The sequence below is a fragment of the Lates calcarifer genome, linkage group LG20 (genome assembly GCF_001640805.2).
Source record: "Lates calcarifer isolate ASB-BC8 linkage group LG20, TLL_Latcal_v3, whole genome shotgun sequence".
NCBI classification, from domain to species: Eukaryota; Metazoa; Chordata; class Actinopteri; family Centropomidae; genus Lates; species Lates calcarifer.
Window position 1 is genome coordinate 19,075,324 of NC_066852.1, and position 22,335 is coordinate 19,097,658.

Genomic DNA, 22,335 nt, shown 5'->3' on the forward strand with positions numbered 1-22,335 from the left:
TGTACATGTGTTTTATATGTGTCCAATTTATTTTTGTCTTTTTCTTCTTACTGTCTTTTCTTCTCTCTTTCTCTTTGTCTTGGAAAGCAGGGAAAAAACACAGACAGCTGACGGATTCATTAGAATACAAGCCTCTAATTAGGAAAATCAGCTATTCATGTCACTCACTGAGGACACTGTTGTTAGGGCTGCACGTAAGAAAAACTGAGGCCTTATCTGCCATTCACAGAGGACTCTGAAGATGAATAATATATTCAGTAGCCATTACACACACCGGTATTGTTTTCTGTTACTTTTTTTGCTGTCAATCACAGGTGCTTATCATTACAGCTCGCGAATCTGCTATCCATTGCTCTGGAAAGTTCCACACGTAGGCAGCAGACTACATAACTGATGTAATATGAATTTGAGTAGGAGTATGAACATCTGAATAATATAACATGCTGTATGAGAAATTGTCACTGTCATTCATGTTGCACCGCCTCGGGGCAGCATTAGGCGCTGTGTGAGCGCTAAAGAGACACAGTGGTGAGTGGGACTGACAGACGCACTCAGCACAGGTCACAGCTTGTTTTATTTTGAATTCAAACCAAGAGAAGAGGGACAAGGATGCACACTGATAAATTACACCAGGTATCGCTACATATTAACTAACAACATCACAATATCTCATAAAAGCGCTCTTGACAACAGATCCAACATTACAAAATGAAAAAAAAAAATGTACAGAAACAAAACTTGGCTGCAGTTGAAGCCCATCTATAAACATAAGGAAACACAGCAAAAAGTAGGATTTTTTGCAAGAGACAGTGATATGCACAGTATTTCCTTTCCCATCAGCAGCACTGTGTTTGATGGCGCTACAAGACTGGCAGCTGAAGCAATATGTAACTTGCATGGAGGAATTGTGGGTCTGTAAAAAAAAGAAAAAGAAAACTACAAATACTACAATGCATACCCACAAAATCTAGCTTGAAAGCACAATTCTATGTACAGCTCGGGTCACGGGGGGACTGGGATTTAAGGATTTAAAATGTATAGCACAGCACATTGAAAATGTCACTGAATATGAGCTATCAAACAGCCATGATGGAAAAATTCATTCAGTCAACTCAGGATGTGTTGTGGATATGGACATTGGCATTAAACCTTCCTCAGAGCTGAAATTTCATTTTTAAAAATGTTGTTACAGCAATACAAGACATATTCTGGGTTGAAATATGACGTGATCTGTGTGTGTGGTGTTTTGACAGATGTGCCTGAGGTTACAGAGTTTGGACGAGAAAGGCATGAAAGAAAAGAGACCGTTCATGAATAAACTGTAACTGCAGTACACACAGTTAAAAAAAAAACAAAAAAATCTCACAAAGAGGAAGCGTGAAATTCAGCATTGACTCGTGCTTTTGTACAAAGAGTTGCCTCGTAATCACATACAAAACATCCATACATTACAGTAAAAAATAAATATATCATGACAGTCAATAAATAATAAATGAGAGGAAGGGGGTAAACATGGTAACGAGAGAGCAGACTGTGTGTGTGTGTGTGTGTTTGTTTATGTGAGTGAGATGATGATATTCCCAAGAGAGCGAAAGATCAATGGGAAACACTCCTCACTAATAGACAGAGCATATAAATGGGCAGACAAGGTAAATCAGAGTATGGCCTAGCATGTGCTTGTGTATTCTCATGTCTGCATGCATGTTTTCACTCTATATTGGCTATATGTAGCTGCTGTGTTAATGTGCGTATCTTTTGTCTAGATTTATACATATTCTCCTACGTGTGTGTGTGTGTGTGTGTCTGCATCTACACCTGCCCGTGTCTTTATGTGTTTCTTCATGTCTGCATGTGTCTGTGTGTGTTTTACAACATCTTTTAACCGTTTAACTCAGTGGCCCTCGCTGCTCGGGGGTTTAGCGTCATGCTGCTGCCCCCCGACACCTCCGGGAAGCCAGGGGGAGACAGAGTGCGAGGTGGTCTGCTTGGCCACGCTGTAGTGGCTGATCACTGTGTAGAAACGGCCCCTTGAGTTGGCGTCCTGGGCAGCATAGTAGGCCTCCAGGGAGGCTGGGATACACCGCTTGTGCTGTGGCAGAGAAAGAGAATAGTAAGGTTCAGATTTCAGGTTCACATTCATCTTTTAATTCATTGTTAAATCTGCTGTGTAGAAATTTTGTCTCTCCTTTTTGGCAAATGCAATTTTTGGACCAAAAATGCGACTGCAATTTAAACTATCATCATTCTCTATAACTTAAATAACACCTCTATCGGTGGGGTGTACATGCTGTAGTTGTGAACCACATTTGTTTGTACCAAGCATAATCACAAGCTCATCTTGTTTCAGTTCAAATTAATGATGTTGTTGCTGTCAAATCCTCCAAGGCTTAGTCACAAAAAAGTCAAATGTCATGTTAAATTGAAAAAGCCCCCTAGTGGCCGTAGTAATAATGATGGGAACAAAGGAGGAAGTCAGGTGACATTCTAGTACCACATAGTCTGTACAGGTAGGAGGTCAGGGTGGGTGGATGGATGGGTCGACCAAACATTGGACTTTAACATGGGAAATAGCTGCTCTTTTCTTGTAACTATAACCGTTCCACTACTTTAATCACGTGTTTATTATTGTTACCGTAACAATGCCGGTCCTCTTACCTTAATTAAGTACTTATTTTAACCTGGCATGAAGAGAGCATAAACCAGCTAAAACACAAGGCTTTTTTTTTTTTTTTTTTTTTAAATTTGGCACAGAATGAAGGTTAATCAAATGTAGCTGAGTAATATGCCCCTGACCACTTAAAATACTACTAGAACAGTTGATTGTGTAGTTATAATTAAAATCAGCGCTCTTAAGATTTGAAATGCACTCATATGAAAATGATTAATTGTACATTGTACCATTTTGCTGAAATGAAAAAAACACTAATCATAAATGCATACACATATACCATATATCTACTACTTTCTTCAAGTAAGTGGCTGAATTAAATGCTTTATATGAGGGTAGCCAACTCAGTCTTTACGTATTAAACATGTTAACTTATTTATGTTTTTATGTTTTATCTTATCCTTTAAGTTACAATTTGCATGGTTCCCATTAATAAGGACAACTGAAAAAGAAGTGGAGCTGATTTTCTACATAATTTGGATATCCCTGACGTGGCACACTGAAGTATTGTTAAATACTACGTGTAGCAGCACAAGAATTCATTTTCATCACTGGTGCTAAATATTGACTTAAGACCAAAAATGTCTCATAAGTAATTAAGATGATGGATTTTGAATAGCTTTGATAAGAGCAGAAGAAAAATGCTGTGTTTACTGTCAAGGTCATATTCACCTCCCCATAAAAAAACAGCCTCAAACGTATAATCTGCACTTTTTTAAATTACAGTTTTTATTAGTGGGAGTAATGAAGAGGAAGAGGAAGCCATTTATATTCCAGAAGCTGGAGTACAGCTCTGTGTAGTAACATGTAGAGCGGAAAGGAGACCCTGGAGTGCCTGTGTATAATCATGTATTTTAAGTGTGTATACATTTGCAACCTTGTGTGTGGCTGTATAGTGCACGTACTGTATTGTGTGTGAGCGAGCTCACGTGCAGGCGCGTGCATGTTTTTTTTATCGACACTTTTGCACCTGGTGAACATGCATGTGACACTGCTAATAATACCTCCGCAGACTGCAGTCTGAGCCCCTGCAGAGGTTGTGAGTCGGAAACTAGATTTATTCCACCTAAAAGACCAGATTTGACCAGAGACACAGACTTGCAAGGTGACCTCTCACAAAGTACTGTGGAACTTATAAGTGCAGTGCAGGGGAAATCTATAAGTACCAGGGAGGAGAGGAGAGAAGAGGAGAGGCTGTCTGCATCTGTTAACTGTAAAACGGATGAACAATGTATGAGACATTGTCTTTCACGACCTCCACCATGCGGATCAGGAGTCAACGATAATGTGGTAATTATTGTAAAACAGGCAGCAAGTCTAATTTGTCTAATTTTCATCTAATGGTCAACATGGCTAATGACATATGAGATCAGCCTCAGTGGAGTCTCTTTCTTTGGCGTATGTGTCATTGAGCAAATGCAGAAAATTACACTTGATTATACTGGTCATGACAAAATCACTGATATCACTGATTGATGATTGCTCATCTTATAAGCCTCGTTAGCCTCTTCCTGTATCATGACCTCAGAAATTAATAAAAGTAAGGCGAGAGTATTTTATTTTTTTCCCCTCCCGTAGGATAGAATCATAGGTGGTGTACTCACCTATGATTCTTGATTTAAATAGGGAGGAAAAGTAGAGGAGGAGAGACTGAAGGGCACAGAGGATTCAACGGCTTGTGTAAAAAGACTTCAGGGAGGTGAATATTTGCCAAAATGGGAGATTAAATATTTAAGTCACTTTCCAATCAAAAAAGGTCAAACTTTCACTGATTGAGCTTCTCAAACGAGAGGATCAGCTGCTTTCTCTCTGGTTTGCATCACTGAAAATGTAAAATCTTTTGACTGTTGCAAGAGTGTCAGGTAGTAGTATGCTACAGAAGTCTTCCTGTGAGAGATATGCACAGTATGTCTGCTTTGAGGCAGATTCTAGGTTCTGTTTTACCTCCTTTAATAAAACACTCCAGACTTTGTTTCTGTCAGGGTATTGCTAAGCCTCAGAGCTTTCCAGATTGTTCAGAATAAGTAAAGTAGCTGAATATGCTACTGCCATCCTGGAAGTAGAAGGCAGAAGCTTCCAGCATATTCACGTCATCCCACACATGATTCATTTCTTCCAAAGACACCTGTAGCATACACCAACTCTTGCAGATGCTGGGTCAGTGAGAGGAAAAAATGGAAGCTGGGCCTTTAAATTCACACACGGTGGATAGACTTACCAAATCAAATGAATCAGTAATGAACATAATGTTCATAATCATTAGTTACAGGCCTATTTAACTGTGAAGAGGATAGCCTGTGACCGCTGCACAATCCAGCTGCCCTGTTCACCACCTGAGTATATCAGGGCTGTGGACAAATGTGTTGTAAAAATGAAATAAAGGCCAACTATGGGTCTTACCTTATAAATGAATCCATCTGGGCAGGCATGGTCGTAGGTGAAGGCTTTATAAACCACCAGGAACACGATGCAGGCAAGGAAGGCCAGGGCCAGGATGATCAGAATCGTCACCTGAAGAGGGGGGGAGGGCAAACGCTGGTCAGTGTGTGTGTGTGTGTGTGTGTGAGAGAGAGAGAGAGAGAGAGAGAGAGAGAGAGAGAGTGAACCATAAAGTGTATTTTGAGTGTACAGTTTATATTTGTGAGACAGGGTTAGGGTTTGTAAGCAAGAAAGATGGAGTATGTGCACTAGTGAGTGTCTTTTTGTGTGTGTGTGTGTAATCATAATAAATGGTAAGATGCGGCTGACTGAGGTCAATGGCTCCTCAAGGCAAGGTGTTCCTGTTGAGTTAGGTGATGAATGACTCAGGCGGTGACACTGTTAGAAACTACTTTGTTTCCACGGACACTGCGCTGCTTGGTTTGGATAAATATAAGACATCGAGTCAGTAAATCAGTAGCACATGAGAGTAATTACACCACTGTTTAACTGTGCTCTTGTTTACTATTGGTCTTTGTTCTGTTGCTGCTCTACACGATAAAGGCTGTACCAAGACCTTTTCCGTCTTATAAGCCCTGCCTCACTGCACACATTTTGAGTTGTCATGGTAGGAAACGCCCAGGTATTGCATTAAAAGCCCCATGCTTCTACTGTTACATGTCAAAATGTTTTAAAGGTCTACTACAAACTTCTTCTAATTAGGTTTATGGTGAAATTAGTATGCATAAAAACTTTCAGTAAGTTCCCTTCTCATCAAATTACTAATGTCCTGCAGAAGTGAAAGAACAAAGCTCACCAAAGCTACTGCAGACTTGATTCAGGTTATGCAAATCTTTCTATAATCCTCAAAGACATCACCTCCTGCCATGCAGATGTTGAAATTTTGTCATGTGATGCAGCCTTAATGTAGAGGACTTCATTATAACAAGCTGTGTTTCCACAGTAGCCTTTTCAATTAAAGCTAGGCTATAATTAATCAGTGTATCAGTTTGGACTGTTATTATGCATTCATTACATTCATTTGCCGGATGCTTTTGTCCAGAGCAGTTTAAATGTCTTTGCATACATGTACAGTACATGAAGAGCAAATGGACATATTACTGCATTTTGGCTTAATAAAATTCTGAAGTCAAAATGAATGATTCCAAGCAAATTGCTGCTATTATATTATAAAAACGACTGCTCTGAGCAAAGGTCTTATGATAGCTGATAGCATTAATGACAGTCTGCACTGTGTTTTGCTTTGGTGTTGATTTCAATTGTGTTTTTAAATCAGCCGCATGAATAAAGCAACGTATTCTGTCAATGCACTCGAGTGAGAGAGTGAGAGAAGTCAATTAGCCCTTCATCTACTTTCTTAATGTTTCCAGCTGTTTACTGCCAGAAGCTGAAAAAAAGAAAGAAAAAAGTTCTTCCTTTTCACAGAGAGAGCGAGCAACAATAGATTTATAAATTGCATTTTTTAACACCGCAAGCATCTCTGAGGTGCTCAAGTGTAAAAAATTAAGTCATTCAATAGTTGGTCTAAAAAAAATATATAATAAAAAATATAAATTTAAAAAACTGGGACAAACTGAAAATGTTCTGGTCAGTTTCCACAACAAGGAACTGTGAAATGTTATCAGTATTTGTTTGGACAAGCATTTGTACAGAATCAAAATACGTGCAGTGTGAAAATTGCTTAATAGAAGGCAAAAGCAGAGCTAATCTGAAACGATGGAAAATAAAACATTTATTTCTGCATATTGATGCCTCTGTGTAGTTTGAGGTGTGAAATATTTATTTCCCCTGGAAGGCCAGACAATGTCGTTGTAAAGCAGATTAACATATAAAAGGATTTGTTTCCTCCTACTTTCTACTTGACAACCTGATTGGGTGCTTCTGAGTGAGCATTTAATTAGAATTATGCAAATGAAGCGCAAAGGATAGCAGTGTTTAAAAATGGTATTGTCTGCCAAGTCATGAATGCCACTGTAGGGATGTGTGTGGTGCATGTGTGAGTGTGTATGTTTTCCCACATACTGAAAAAAAACCAACAACCTGCCATTAAAAAGCCAGATTTACCCCAGTGAGTGAGTTTCATAATGGATGAATATCTAATTTCCTGTCACCATTACTAGTCAGAGACGGGCGTTAAAGCCATTCTCAATTTACTGCTCTCTATATGATCTGCCACAGTGAGATGTCAGAGCAATTACACATGGGTGTGATCATCAGTCTCCATCAGCGTTATGGGGGTGGACAGGGACACGCAAGTTAAATGACTGTTTACTTGGTGTCAACCTGGGGACACGACTCTCAGCCTTGGTTTGCCGCTGACACTCTTGGTAAATTACATCTCCCGCATCACACGCAGCGATACATTAAAAGGACACATTTAAAGTCACGCCGTTCCGCCTTTTGGAGCGGCAATAGACATTGCAATGACTGATAAAGACCCATCCTGACCCCCCATTTGAATAGCGACATACATGAAACGGCTTATTAAGAAGAGGGATTACTGTAAAGCTCCTCGTATCGTGGAGAGAATGATGAGTGGTCTGTGCATGTAGAGACCCAACTCAAACACGAAACAAAGACCAGAGTCGCTAATAACTAAGGAGATTTGTTCTTTTGCACAACTAAAATGGAGGAACTTTTTCACCATGTATGCATTTGAATTATTTGTCTGAAATAGTCATTAATTGAATGAATTTGCTTCCTACAGAAATATATTGTCTGGCCACTCTTTAATGATGCTTGAAATTAGGTCATGACATTGCACATACATGAAACAGATTAGTGGGATTAACCCTGGTATGTAGAGTATCGCCAAACGTTCAGTGATTGAGTGCAGCAGCAGCAGCAGGAGTCAGAGCAACAGTTAAAGCAAAAACATACCCTTTGTAACAGAAACGATTGCTCTGCAATCCCTGTTGATGCAGCTGCAGCCATGTGGTGTATAAATCCATTAAAAATCTATCGTGACCTTTCTCCATTATTCATAATCTGGCTGAACTCCACAGTAAACCTTAGGAGGTCGTCAGGGCAACGCTACAGCTCGTGGGTGAGGACTCCATGCTTGAAGTGGATTCATAGTTTTATCTGCCAGTACTACTACTGGCCTAATGTAATATTCCTCTATGATAAGATAATACTTTTAAACTTATTTACCTGCTATCAACTGAAGCTGTGGTCATAGGTGTGGTCACGCTGAGCATAAGCAAATACATAGAACAGAGTAGAACAGAACAGAATATAATGAAGCTATGCTGGTCAGTATGAGGCTCTGATACCTCCCAACATTGCAGCTTCTCCCACCCACATCAGCATCATCCTATTCTCTGTCAAATACAGTCGATGTTGTTGTGTCATTAGCGCTCCAGTATGCACCATCCTACACCACTATCACCACCAACACAACCACCATCCTGTTTGCTGTGCGACACAGATAACAGACAGACGTTTGTGTTTATCTTGGATGCAGGTACACACGCAGCATGCGGCTACATTTTGGACAAAGAACACCGTGTCCTTAACAAGGATTGGCTCCATCAGTAAAGATTGGATTGACTGCATGGCAGGTGACTGTGCCCGCTGGGTTTTAATCATTTCACCGAATCCACCCAGGGCCAATAGAAACCCCATGTTACTATTCATATAGATAAAAAAAACATTCTGATTGCATTTATGGCTTTACTAAGCAAAGCTTTTATGCAAAGCATACATTTTAGCAGCATTCCATGTCTTATGTTTTCCCAAATGAAACTGGAACACTTATTTAACATTAGGATGAAAGATTCTCATTTTATAGAATGAAGTAAAAATCCATTAAAATCATAAATAAAATAGAAGAGATGCCAGTAAGAAGCACAGAGACATAAAGATCATGTCCCAAATCCAACCTGAGGTGGCACCTTAAACACAACTTAAAGGAAAAGTTTGACATTTTGGAAAATAATCTTATTCCCTGTCTTGCTGAGCTGCTCACCCCTGGGCAAATTCTTGTCCAGAACCAGCTGCCAGATAATGTGTGAAGACTCCAGGAAATTACTAATCCCTGCCAAGAAGTAGTCAGGTACATAACCTACTGTGAAATGGTGAAGTGTCATTTTTTCACTGTAGTTTCCGTTAAGATTGAACAAAGCTTTAAAGGTGCTGGGTGGGACTGTTTCCCACTGTTTCCAAAATTTATGCTAAGCTATGTTAGCCAGTAGCTTCATATTTAAGTCCATGGAGACATAAATGATATCTCTGCAAGACAGCAAACTAACTTTATCTAAATTAAATAATTATAAACATAATCCTATATACTATTTATACAATCATAATTTCTTAAAGAACATTGTATTCCTTTATTTGTCTACCCAATATTACAAAACATAAAAATGTTCTTTATTTTCAAAGATTGATTAAGCAACACCCACTAAACTTATGTAAAAGTAAATATCTTAGAAATTAGGAGAAGTAGAAGCAGGAAAGTCAAGACCTTAAAAAGTACTGAATCACTGAGTCTTATCAGTGAAACTACAGGCAGCTGCAGCTATAGACAATTGTGAATTATGGAGAAAGACAAACAATCAAAGCAGATTACAGAAGATCCAGTGGGACTGTTACTCCGCTCCCCAGCTTTCTCATCCCTGAATGCAGATTAAGCATCTACAGTTCACCTATTGTTTATGTTTACCAACATTTTCCATAACACACAAACCACCTGCTCTAACACTGTCTGTCTTTGGATCACAGAGCAAAAATTATTCATGTGTATGATTTCCATGAAATATGTTTTCCCTTTAATTATTTATTGCTGAACGGTGCATCAAGAGTTCAAAAGCAGTCTCCTAAATGGATATGCTTTTTTACAGTCTATTTCACCATCATTCAACATATAATCCCCCCAACCCCCCCCCCCCCTTTTTTTTTTTTACACCATGCTATGTTAGCTTGCATCACACCACCCACACCCTCACTGCTGGAACTTGACAGGCCATATGGGGGGGGGGGGGGGCGCAGCAGACACCTCCTCACATTCACTCGAGGAAAAGAGGAGAAAATGTAAGTGTGTATCTGCAACAGAAAGAAAGGGGAGAGGTGGGTGTGTGACAAGAGAGCGATGCGAGAGAAAAAAATGACGCTGATAAAAACAGATAACAGAGTGACAGAGGGAGCAAAGTGAGAAATAAAGGAGGGGGTGACAGAGACAATAAAGCGAGCGAGAGAGAGGCAGACAGAGCAAATGATAGAGATCCAGGGGCAGATGGAGAATCTCGTTCCCTCTCTTGGTAGCAGGTGGCAGAGACAGACAGACAGACAGAGGGGCAGGCAGGCAGGCAGGCGGGCAGCAAGCACAATGGGATATCAGTTGATGCATCAATCAATACACCACTAAAAGCATAAACAACTATTTTTCATTCATCTTCCTATTACCCTTCTGACATCTCCTCAATAGCAGCACAAAGGAAGCTCAGTCCCCCAGTTTTTTAAGGATTATTTTCTGCTCTTTTGTTCTTTCTACAGTGAGGCCCTGTGCTGCGCATGCAAGATATGCTGAGTTACACTGCATGCATAAAAAGACCTATTAATATCAAATGTGAAAAGTTCTAATATTAAATACATTTTATCTTGGCTGTAATAATCTGTAATGCCTTCAGGGGCGTTTTGTTGATTAATGAAATTAATGAACTTCATGACAGGTTGAGCTGGAGCAGAGAGATATGCTTCCCCTTTAAAAAAAAAAAAAAAAAAAAAAAAAATTAGAGAGCTTAAAGGTCAGATCACAGCAAAAGCCAGTATATGTTCACCCGATTTAACATCCAACAGTAAAGGACAAATAACTGCCGAAAGCTCCCTTAAAAGATAATTGCGGGTTATTAGGGTTTGGAGCTTATTTTCATACATTTGGTCATTATAATAAAAATGTTGTTCTCACTAAGTTAATTGCTACATAGAGAGAAGCTACATCATGAAAAAATAAGTTGAAAGAGACAAGAAGTGTGAGAACTCAGATGATTGGTCAATTTGTGAACAAACTCTCAGTTTAGCCAAAAAGAACCAAAAAAAACAAAAAGAAAGGTGAAATTATCATCTACAACTGTAGGTGGTAAATATCCATTAAAAGTGCACAGACTAATGTCAGTATCCACATTTTCACAATTTTAGTGGGTTTTTTAAAAAAAAAATTACTGAAAAAATATATACAAATGATCATGCTATGATTTTTGCTAGGGTCTGTTCCACACATGTAGCAACACAATGCTTCATGTATAATGGTCCATTGTGACATATTTTACCTTTGTCATCCTGCTTCTGCAATTTGGACACTGCATATGACTAGTACACACACAAATAATGTGATTTAGATAATCTGATAGTCTAACAACCTCTCTGACCACCTGAGCTCCTGAGTGACTGTCTCCAAATAACTTGTCTTTATGCCATGTTTTATCACAGCAGATACAAACATTGGCAAAACAACAAAAACAGGATACAGGTTGAGTGGATTGGCTGAGTCATGTCATTGTAAACTGCTTGTGTTTGTGTTTTGGACTGAGTTGAACTATTTTCCTACATTTACAGACTAAACAACAGATTAAGCTGTATGAATATAACTGTTGCAGTCTTACAATATGCAAGTCCTGGACCACTCCTCTCCTCCCACCCCTCCCTCTCCCTGCTCCATTACCCCTCACCCAGCATTTCACCTATATCCTTGTCGCCTTCAATGTCTCAGCTAATGCAGGAATCAGGAGCTCTCTAGCCTGCAGGTCAGCTGTAGGGATGTCCTCCAGCAGCTAATCCTAGCTTGAAGCCTCTGTGTGAGAGGAGTAGCAGACCAGGAGCTCGTTTATACATTGACTGACAGCTGTGAGCTCAGACCCCTGGCTGTGGCCTTCTCTGATTGGTTAGAAGGGCAAGGCTCACTCGAAAACTTTAGAGGGGAATATCTCTATCTATCGCTGCTGCCAAGCTGTTCAGTGAGTCTGGGTCACAGAAATCTTTAACAGATCCTCTTCATGTCAAGAAATTTTATTTAAAGTAAGAATGTTAGAAAAAAGTTACTCTAGCTTTAATATAAACGATTAAGTCAGACATCAAACTGTTTATATGGCTCAGCTCAGAACTTCAAAATGCACATTTAAGTAAAAATATTCTTGGATTCAGCCCCTCTGGAAACATACCAACCAGTCTAGCCTCAAGATTCAACAGTGTAGATGAAAATGTGTCCTGCTGAAGTGTCTAATCGAGACACTAAGCCCTCACCGATTCGTCACATGTATAAGCGTTTAAGTCAGGGATCAACGAGCTACATATAAATGTAAATGAAATATTCTTTTATCCTCTTAAGGCAGTTTTGCCATGATGAAATTAATGAAGCGGGTCACAGGACACCTGTTAGGGCAAGTGGGTGGAAACTAGAGCCGATAACTGAAAGGTCACGGGTTTGATCCCTATGTGTCCTTGAGCAAAACACCAAGCCTGTACATACTCTGTCACTGTACATGGAATATTAATGTGCAGGTCATGGATAACGGCATTAGGTAAATGCTGCCTAAAAATAAATGGAATAGTGTATTATTGTTTCAACGCTGCTTGGTGATGTTTGAAAATTAGGAACTAAAGTGGTTTGGCATAAGACAGCAGCGGCCATTTTGGCTTCAATCTAAATCTTGTGGTTTTTCAGTGGTAGATGAAAAATCATCCACTGTGAGTAAAAATTCTACATTCAGAATCCCTCTTAAGTGCAGAAATATTATCAGCTGCCTGTACTTAAAGTATTAAAGTACAAGTACTTTCTGTGACTGATATATCTTTACAGTGATGCATTAGTGCATTAGCAGCATTTTCGAGGTGTAGCTAGTTGAGGTGGAGCTAGTTAAATGCAGTTACAGCTAATCCTTACCATTATAAAGTAGAGCATTGGATAATTTACCTCTTTGGGCTGTGGACAGTTATTTTGAGGAAACCATATGAGAGGTTTAGAGGGGAAATCTGTCTTTGGTGGAACTTTTCACAACTCATATACATCTGAAAAGTGACAAGGCCCCAGATTAACCCTGCTTTTTTGTCACAAACCAAATGGCTAGAAACACCTGGTCTCATTTTTAGCAATCCATTGCCCTCAGTAGGCTTATTATACTGTGAATTTTGTTTATGTAAAATCTTAATATGAAACTGTAACGAAATGTAATGAAATGAAATGTAACTGCAGCTGTTATATGTAATGCAGTCCACTATTTCCCCTTGAAACACAGTGTAGTACTATAAAGTAGCATAAATGTCCTTACAGTTAGTTACTGTGGGTTTTACACATGTTGAGATATTAGCAAGATTCAAGAGAAAAAAAAAACTTTTTTCTACATTGATATTTCTAGCAGGGAGCGACACAGGGAGTAATTTCTGCTGTTTGAGAAGAGCACTTTTTTCCATTGATTTTCTTCCAAGATGCTTTTTTTCAGTGGCGACTGCTAATCGCGCGTGCTGTCTTTTCCTCCCAAAGCATCTCAGCGCAGACAGAGTTCTTTGTTTTTAGCCAGTGGAACAAAGGCAACTCTCAAAGCAGGGATCGTTCAGGGAGCCAGCTACCTCAGAGCGGAGTATCTGAGACGGGGCAGAGGGATGTCAAGGAGACCGCGTGCAGGGATTCGGGCTCTGGAGGACTGGCTATCCGGTTGAGACAAGTGCGGCCACAGTACTGTGGCAACAAAGTACAAACACTCCACTGTCGAGATGCATCGCGTCTCAGATGGAAACATAAACTGTTGAAATGTCAACCTGAGGAAACATGAGATTTTCCTCTGATCTCAGTGCAGCTGAGGTCTGCACACGAGAGCAAAGTCTCCCTCAGCGCTTTGCAGGAGGTTTCATTTAGGGAGGTCAACAAGCTACGCACATTGTGAGTAGACTTCATGGATACTTATGCAGTGCCCATGCTGTTTTTCTGTGCATGTGAGGTGATTTTATTATAGATCCAGATAGATAACAGAAATACAGAAGTGCTGAAGGTATTAACTGTTATAATTAATACTTAATTCTGCCTGGTACAAACAATGCAATTTCCCACCTCTCTGTGACTGTGCACATCCAGAGGTGAGCGAGCTACATTTTGTACTTGAACGTCCTCTACAGTCTCCTCCATAAAAGCACAATGAGAGTTGCTGAATTTTCTTTTTAGCCAGACCAAGCTGGCTACTGTACTGACTAACAGGAACAAAAGCAAGGGCTCTGCTTCATGCAGATTGTGTGTCCGGGCTAAAAAGGGAGGTGTTCCAGCCAGAAACAAGCTGGAGGACTTTTCAAAATCCTAACCCCCTCCAGTGAAAGCATCACACATGCGACAACAAATTTATGCAGATTACAGTCATCCCATTTCACAATTTTGAGATTGTAATTATCTTTAAACCGCAGGATCACAGCAATATTAGTCAAATTCCAGTTGTAGCAATCAAACTTTCCTGATGTAATCTTGAAGGATCCTGCTGCTCTGATGCTTTGCTGGAAGATGAGAGATTTAAATCCTGCCCGCTAAAAGATAACATGCTGACGGTCTATGGTGACTTGGCCTATTTTTCAGGAGACCGTAGCAGACTCTTTGCAGTCTCAGTTTTTATGTGAAAGTCATTTATTGTGTTTCCAGCTTTAGTGAAAAACAGGCCTTTTCTCAGGAATACTCCTATAAGAGCGACATGAGGCTAAATGTAAATTGAGAGGCTCTGACTGCATTGGAATACTAAAGGTATTTTCTGGCTGTGTGTGTGTGTGTGTACATAAAGCATCATTAGCATACAGCATCATTGTGAATTTTTACTTCCTCTTCTGTTTTGTGTCATTAAAGAACATCAAAAGTCTTTCTCTCACATGTACACAGAATCCACGAGCTCAGTACCGGGTGAGACAGTGCATGTTCAGCAGGAGATAGATGCTAATTATGCTAATGTATCCCAATTAAGCAAGGTCTCTATGGAGACAAAACTTCAAAGCTTTTCGGAGCACAGTGTCACACTGGTTGGAGACACTGCTCGGAGGAGATTGTGCTCTCGGGGTATAGACTCCAAATCAAATAGCAGGTGGGCCTAAAATGCCAGAGATGGGAAACACAAAGTGACAGAAAAGGGTGAAAGAGACAAAGACATGAATGAATAAACAAGACCATAATGAATAAACATCATCTGTGCCACAAACCTGCAAAACCCCTCCTCCTGCAAGGACTTGTTACTAAAACCAAGCTAGTGTACACTCTCACCTATAAAACATGTGCACCATGGAAATAAACAACACAAATCAATAATGACAACAAATCCAAATGCATCCTCAGTAATAGGAACTTATGAGTACGCGCACACACACACACACACACACAAATAGACACTAATTGTGAATCATTAATAAGTCTCTATGGAGACACTAAACATCTGGATTAGATTTGCTAATCAGTTTCCACTCTGCTAAATGAAGATGTTGCAAAAGAGGAGATATTATTAATGATAGGATCCGCCTTCCAACATGTGTGCGCACACACACACACATACACACACACACTTAGCACACCTCTAAACACTTGTTTACATCACAAGACAAGGTTCATTACTCTAATGTCTCCCCAGCTCTACATCTCCTGGGTGTTTTATTATGTTCCAGCATATGTTCACCATGTACAAAGCCGTGTGTGTGTGTGTGTGTGTGTGTGTGTGTGTGTGTGTGTGTGTGTGTGTGTGTGTGTGTGTGTGTGTGTAATGAGTTTCTTAATCACTCTTAGTTTGTCCATAAAAAGTATTCACCCACTTGAAAGTTTTTATTGTTTTGTGACATTTGCATTTTTTAACACTGGTCAATAGGGGGAAAATGAAAAAGTGAAAATTGAAATTGAAATTGAAAATTAACAATAAATATAAAGTACTTCTTCTTTGCAAGAGTATTCACCTCCTCAAAATCAGTAGTTAGAAGGTGCACATTAGGCAGCCTTGAGTCTGTGAGAATATGTTTCTGCCAGCTTTCTTAATTGGACTGAGACATGGTAGGTGCTAGGACAATACCAGCACACTAAAAGTTGGACCTTCCAGATGCAGCAGTAGTTAATTGATCAATTGAATTTCCTTGACTACACACAGGTGATCTCACTTTACCAAATTCTATGAGTTTTTTTTTTTTTTAAATAATTCTATAGGTAGTTATATAATGCACTTATCTAGAGCAGTTTACCATGAGAACAAAACTAAGCTCAGCTAATAAGCTTCAGGTGCTGGATCAGACAAGTTTGAAGTTCATACAGTAGAAACTCGGAACCACTGGAACCTAACAATCCTGCTGTTACAACAGAATGGTCATGAGAGAAAACGTATTCAGAGAAGAAATATGAGGAATAAAAGCTGAGGAGACAGATAGAAAGGATTGTTGTACTAAGAGAGAGTAGATTGGGAGATTTTGGAGAGGGATATGATTCAATGGGGAGCGGGGGAGTGTGAGGATTTGACTTGAGAAGAAGAGGTTTAGGGGTAAAACAGATGCTGCTCTAAAGCTGCCATGATCATAGTTGGAAGGTCATTGTACCATTTCACAGCCAGCTGAAAGTAGAGAGTCAAATTTGTCAGTCAACACAGCTAACGGTAAAGATAATGTTCAGAATATGTGGTTTATCAGTGTCAGCAGAGCCTTAAATTATGGGTGAGGAGCCAAAAGAAGATGATTAACAGTAATGATAATGAAATATCTAGACACTAATGTTTGGACTGCAAATACAGCATGGGTAACATATGTTAAGGACAGACGTTACAGTGAGAGGAAGCAACAGAGAAGTGAGAAGTGGAGGGTCAGACTAGTCATCCACAGTCTGTCTGTCTCCTAATTGTTCCCATGGCTCAGCTTGTCAGAACAACAGCAGCAGAGTGAAGGACGCTGGCTGAGGACAGGGAGCACAATGACCACTCACTCTCTGTCTTCACCTTATTGTTTTTCTATGTGGGAACACTAAAGCCTGACTTTTTCTTCTCCTTATACCTTGTGTCTCCATTTCTCTTGTGGCAGAATGAACAGACACTGACTGACCATGAACTGAGCATGCACCCCTCAGCAGTTGGGATGCAGCAGGAAATTATTCTTTGAATGAGTCTTATCTGCCTCCAATTCAATATATCTGCATAGGGCTTCTTCTAATAGATGACATTTCGACAGTTGTGCACTTTGTATGACCACCACCCACCCCAACCACCTCTTGGTGACCCTAATGACGTTAACAAATGTAGTACTTCATTCAAAAAAACAACATTGCCTCTTATTTGGATCCAGGTCTGCATCAATAGGATGTTCCAGATTTTTTTTTTCAGTAACTACAATAGCTCATGACAAAATAGAACAAAGTCTTTTAAAAATGCCCTATCTCGCAGTGCTTAGAAATCCTTTAAAAACTGCTGGATCAGACACTAATGATCCTTGGGCGATGACCTAATTTTCCACCAAATTTCGTTGGAATATGCTAAAAAGTTTCAAAATAAAAGGCAGATAATGATTCCCATGCAGTTTTCAACCAACTATGTATTTGTAAAACATCATGAACTGTTATGATTCCTGTGCTGGGCCGTGGCAGATTTGAAAAACTGACTGATATATTTAAACAAGTCGGCCTGCGTATGTAAATGCGTGCCAGCAGATTTAATGCTGTCAGATTGCATGGACTTTTTGGCCATCGATCAGGCTCAGAAATCCTTTTTAGTCTTGGCAACCTCTGACAACTGAGTTAGTAAGTCCAACAATAGAGTTTGGATGCAGCCGCCTCTGCATCTTTGTGTCTTTGATAGATTCAGCATTCTTTTTCTATCATCGCAAATTGGATTTTCTCCATGCCTTGACCTTTGAGATAAAAGAGGACATGCAGTTAGAATTTCATTCAAGTGTACCTTGTACATTGAATGGGTAGGACAGATGATTTATGTATATGTATTCACATCTGCTGATATTGATAGGCAGACAGTGATTGAAGTCTGCTGTCCTTTGAGGTCTTGCTTGATATGGAATCTGAGGCAAAAAGTGGAGCAGAACAGAAGCCATCTGGACTTATAAATCATCCCAAATATCACTCACACAGCGGTGGCGTCTGTCTCTGTTATTATCTGTCTGTCTGCCTTTCTGCCCAGCCCTGATGACTGCGACCTGTCTGTCTGTCTGTCTGTCCAGCCTGTCTAAGTGTCCGTCAGCGCGTCTCACAGCTGCAGCCGACACAAGGGACCCCTTTGCAGTGACAAATGACTCAAACTTGAGTTGGCTTGGGGGCCTTTGGGACAACAGGCTGACCTAACAAGGAATATGTTTGTGGTTCAGTGGAGCGTAAAGACACGCGTGCTGCACCATCCAGACGTATACTGGTTTCGAGTGTTTCGATTTTCAGCCTGTTGACCGCATCCTCTGCCTGTCTGTTTTACACTGATAACTGATGCTGTTGCTCACATAAAGCCAATACAGCCATCACATACAACTTTGATCTAAACTGGACACTGCAGCCTGAACCAATTCATAATTTAACACCGACAGTCAGCAACTCAATGTGTGTGCGTTTACTTCAAGTTGTGTGCGCACGCCAAGACTGTAAGATCTAGGGATCACATCTGGCTGGTTCATTTTATCAGAAGCCAATTTGGAACAATGAGATGTCTGTGAATATCAGCCAATAGGAGCTGGCACAGTTTTAACAGGAACTGTGAGTGTGTGTATTTGTTGGAGGTGTTATAAAATGCTTCCCAGCGATGACTTTGTTGAGAGAGTACGAGCACGCTGCCACTGATAGTTGGCTCGTGATGACACAATGGAGAGGGAGAGAGAAGAAGAGGAAGAGGGTGAAAAGAGGAAAAATGGCAAGGAAGAGTGAGCTGGACAGATGATGAGAGGGAGAGAAGGTGAAGGAGGAAAGGTTGGAAGGAGAAAGAGAAAGAGGGGGGGGGGGGGGGGGGGGGGGATTGGTGTCAGGAAGGATGAGGAGAGAGAGAACAACTATAAGTAGCCAACGTGAGGGCAAAAAGATTGCCAGGCTGAATCTCTGAACAGGTTAAGAAACTCTCACCTATGTTACCAATTACTTTCGAGCTGCTTTTGGGCAAAACCACAGCTGCTGAGGTGCAGATAATATTAATAATAATAATGCAAGATTATTACTACAAGTCAGCTTGTTAAAAAGAAAAGTCGATATGAATTAGGTTGGCTGTCCACTCACCTAAAGCATCTCCTACAGTATATGTTCCTACAGGAAGCATATAGTGGTGTGTATGCTTTTTATAATTTCTCACAGACATGGAGTGTTACATTGTCTTGAATGCTGATGGTAGAAATGTAATAACAAAGGTCAGCTCATCAGGTCAAAATTTCAAATGATGGCATGCTAGCATGCTATATTAAAAGAGTGAAGACAATAGCCATTATACCTGCTATAACTCAGCATATTAGAATTGTTATTGTGCACAATTTAGCATGATGATGTTAGCTGAAAGCACCACTGTGCTGGCATGGTTGTAGACTCTTAGTCTTGTTTTTTTTTTTTTTTTTTTTTTTTTGTTTGTTTTTGGTTTTTTGTTTAAGAAAGAATCAGGGAAGTTTAATATATTATTAATACACAAGTCAGATATAGAAATCCAAGTGAAAATTAGGAGAAACAAATCCTTAGAGAGAATCTGGTGCACATTCAGTAGCTTATTTATTTCTCTGTTTTCTCCCAATTTTTTTCTCCCCTCTCCAATTTGTATTGATGGAACCATATTCTGATCCGTCTTTATTACAAGAGTACCTTGATTAGCATAAATCATGGTCATCGGTCTCTTCTTATAGCTAGAAACACAACAACTTTTGGTTGTAGTGGGACATAATATTCTTATTCTCAGGGAAAGTCAGTAAAAACTAAAAACAGTTAGCCTTAAATATACAGTCATAAATAGATTTTTTTTTTTTAAATGGATGACCACAGAGGGTGTTGATGCTCATATACAAGCACATAATCATCTCTGTTTTCATAACACCTGCTGTACTCCAAGTGCAGCAGAGGAGTATAGATGCAGTTGTTCCCATATCAGCAAAAAAAAGCATCCACCCTCTTCTTTCCCTCCCTCTGATGTTCTCCCTCTTTTAACAGCATACAAGGTTCAGAGTGTAATGCTAGTGCTGAAGGTAAATCAATTGTTCCCCAATTGTTCACTTGAATGTCTGTGTGTGCGTGTGTGTGTGCGCGCACACATCAGCGTGGGTGTTTAACTGAGAGCAGACGTCAGCTATAAACACTCCCTACAATCAGTATACTATTAGTCATCCATACAAAACAAGGAAGAACAATACATGGAAAAGGAGGCTGCGTGAGGTTTCGAACCACAGCAGTAATTACCTGCAACCTGACAAACAGTGAAGGCCTTCTGTGGAGGCGGCAGACTGCAGCAAAGCTTTTATCTGAAGGCGAAGTGGAGGTAATAATGGGATAATTGTTCTGGACGATGGCTGCCTCTCCCACTGCTACCTGCACAGGCCTGCTAACTTCTGCTGGCATAGAGCGTGTTCAGCTTGGCAGTCAGGGCTCTGTCATGCGGTCAGTGTCTATGCAAGCGTGTGTGTGTGTGCGCATGATGAGATTTGTGTTGGCTTGTGTTTGGGAGTGTGAGAGCGTCAGTCCTGCAGGAGTGGGTGTGTGTGCATGTGGGTTTGAAGTGTGTGTTGGGTGAGAGCCGGGCCAAGTACACCATGTTTTCTGTATAGTGAGCCAGCCAGAAACCAAGCAGGACAACACAAATTAAATCTCCCTCTCATCAGTCTCTACACCTGCATCTCTCCATCCCTGCCCTGTGTGAGCCAGGCTAATCCTCTCCTCTCTTCCAAGTCCTCATTTTCAGAGATACTCTTTATGCCATTTTCTTTGAATTAGAAAGTCTGCAGTTGAGCGTGACGGAAAAATGGAAAAGAAAGAGAATAAGTCTTTTGTAGCAAAGGTTATGAGCTGAATTTAAACCAAAACACTGCAAGTGACTCAACGCAACACCTTTCTCTATCCTCAGTTTCATCCTTCTTATTGCTACCATATCAGTATTGAGTTTCTGAGGCCAGTACAGTATCAATATTTGAGATTTTCTAGTAGGCTTGGACAATATGTTAAAATTATCCAACTGGCTATCATCAGTCCAACAATCAGCACATGTCTGTAAAGACAGGCTGAAAAGCTGTCTGATATTATTTGAAAAAGAGTCTAATGGCATCTAATGGCACAACATATGCTATATGGGGATAACATATGCTATTAAATGATCAAGGTGGACAACCGCACATGCAGTTTTAAGCCCAGTTCTCAAACATGATTTATGAATTGGCGTTACTTTTCAGCAGGACAGCAACCACTCAAGACCCCTAAATTATCATTCAGTCACTTCCCTGTTTTATGAAAGGAAAAATAGAATAACAAAAGTCGCCCCCCAAAAAACATCTGGTAAATCACAGATAGCCAATATATTCTTGTAGTTTCCATAGATCTAAATAAGGTATATTAGCTTTTTTCTTTACATAGCAGATAACATTAACAATTCTGACGAGGAAACTCCTAAAACATTATCTTTAGATCACACTAAATGGTTTCAATGGTCTGAAAATTACCATAACAACATTAATAATGCTTTAATTGCCCCTAGCTGAAAACAATAAATACATCCAGTCAGTATGAACATTTAGTTTCTTTTTTATGTTGTTAAAAAAGCATTGCAGTTTGGCATTAAAATTCTTTCTGAACACATTTGCTGGAGCATATTAGTAATATATAAATATCATTTTTAGGAGGCAGGGTTGAACTGGTTATTAAGAATTGTAACCAAAATATTCAGTAAACATTCAGTGATTAGGTAAAAATACAGCCTAAACCTTTACATAGCTACACTTAACTGTGATAAACATTAAATGAAGTAGTGTGCAGGGTGGACAAGCCTGTACTGTAACATTTAATACAGTTTTTAAAGTTAAAATTATATGTCAGCAATGAGTAATTCCTCTTTATAAATCAACATACTTTTTAATTTCTCTTAGGGGCACCTCTCTCTTATCTCTAAGCTTTTTGCAAATATTATTTATGTCAATAGATTGAAGTCTAATCAGGCCTTTTCAAGGCATATTTTTCTGTATTTCTGTGTTATTTTTGTTATGTTTTATCACCTTAACTATACTAAAATCCTACAATATTATATGAGTTTTGTCAGTGTATTTATTTACATCTCATCCCTCTCCATCTCCCTCTTCCTCCTCCTCCATGTAAC

General features: G+C 39.8%; 1 protein-coding gene across 1 annotated transcript in view; it reads right to left on the reverse strand.

Moving 5' to 3' along the window:
• Positions 1-556: 556 nt before the first annotated feature.
• Positions 557-22,335, reverse strand: part of nsg2 (neuronal vesicle trafficking associated 2) — a 38,331-nt gene continuing 16,552 nt past the window's right edge. Inside the window, exons 4-5 of the mRNA XM_018692505.2 lie at positions 5,069-5,179; positions 557-2,089 (exon numbers count right to left, since the gene is read on the reverse strand). Coding sequence (XP_018548021.1) covers positions 1,892-2,089; positions 5,069-5,179 — 309 coding nt within the window. The 3' untranslated portion in view covers positions 557-1,891. The remainder of the gene's footprint in view (positions 2,090-5,068; positions 5,180-22,335) is intronic.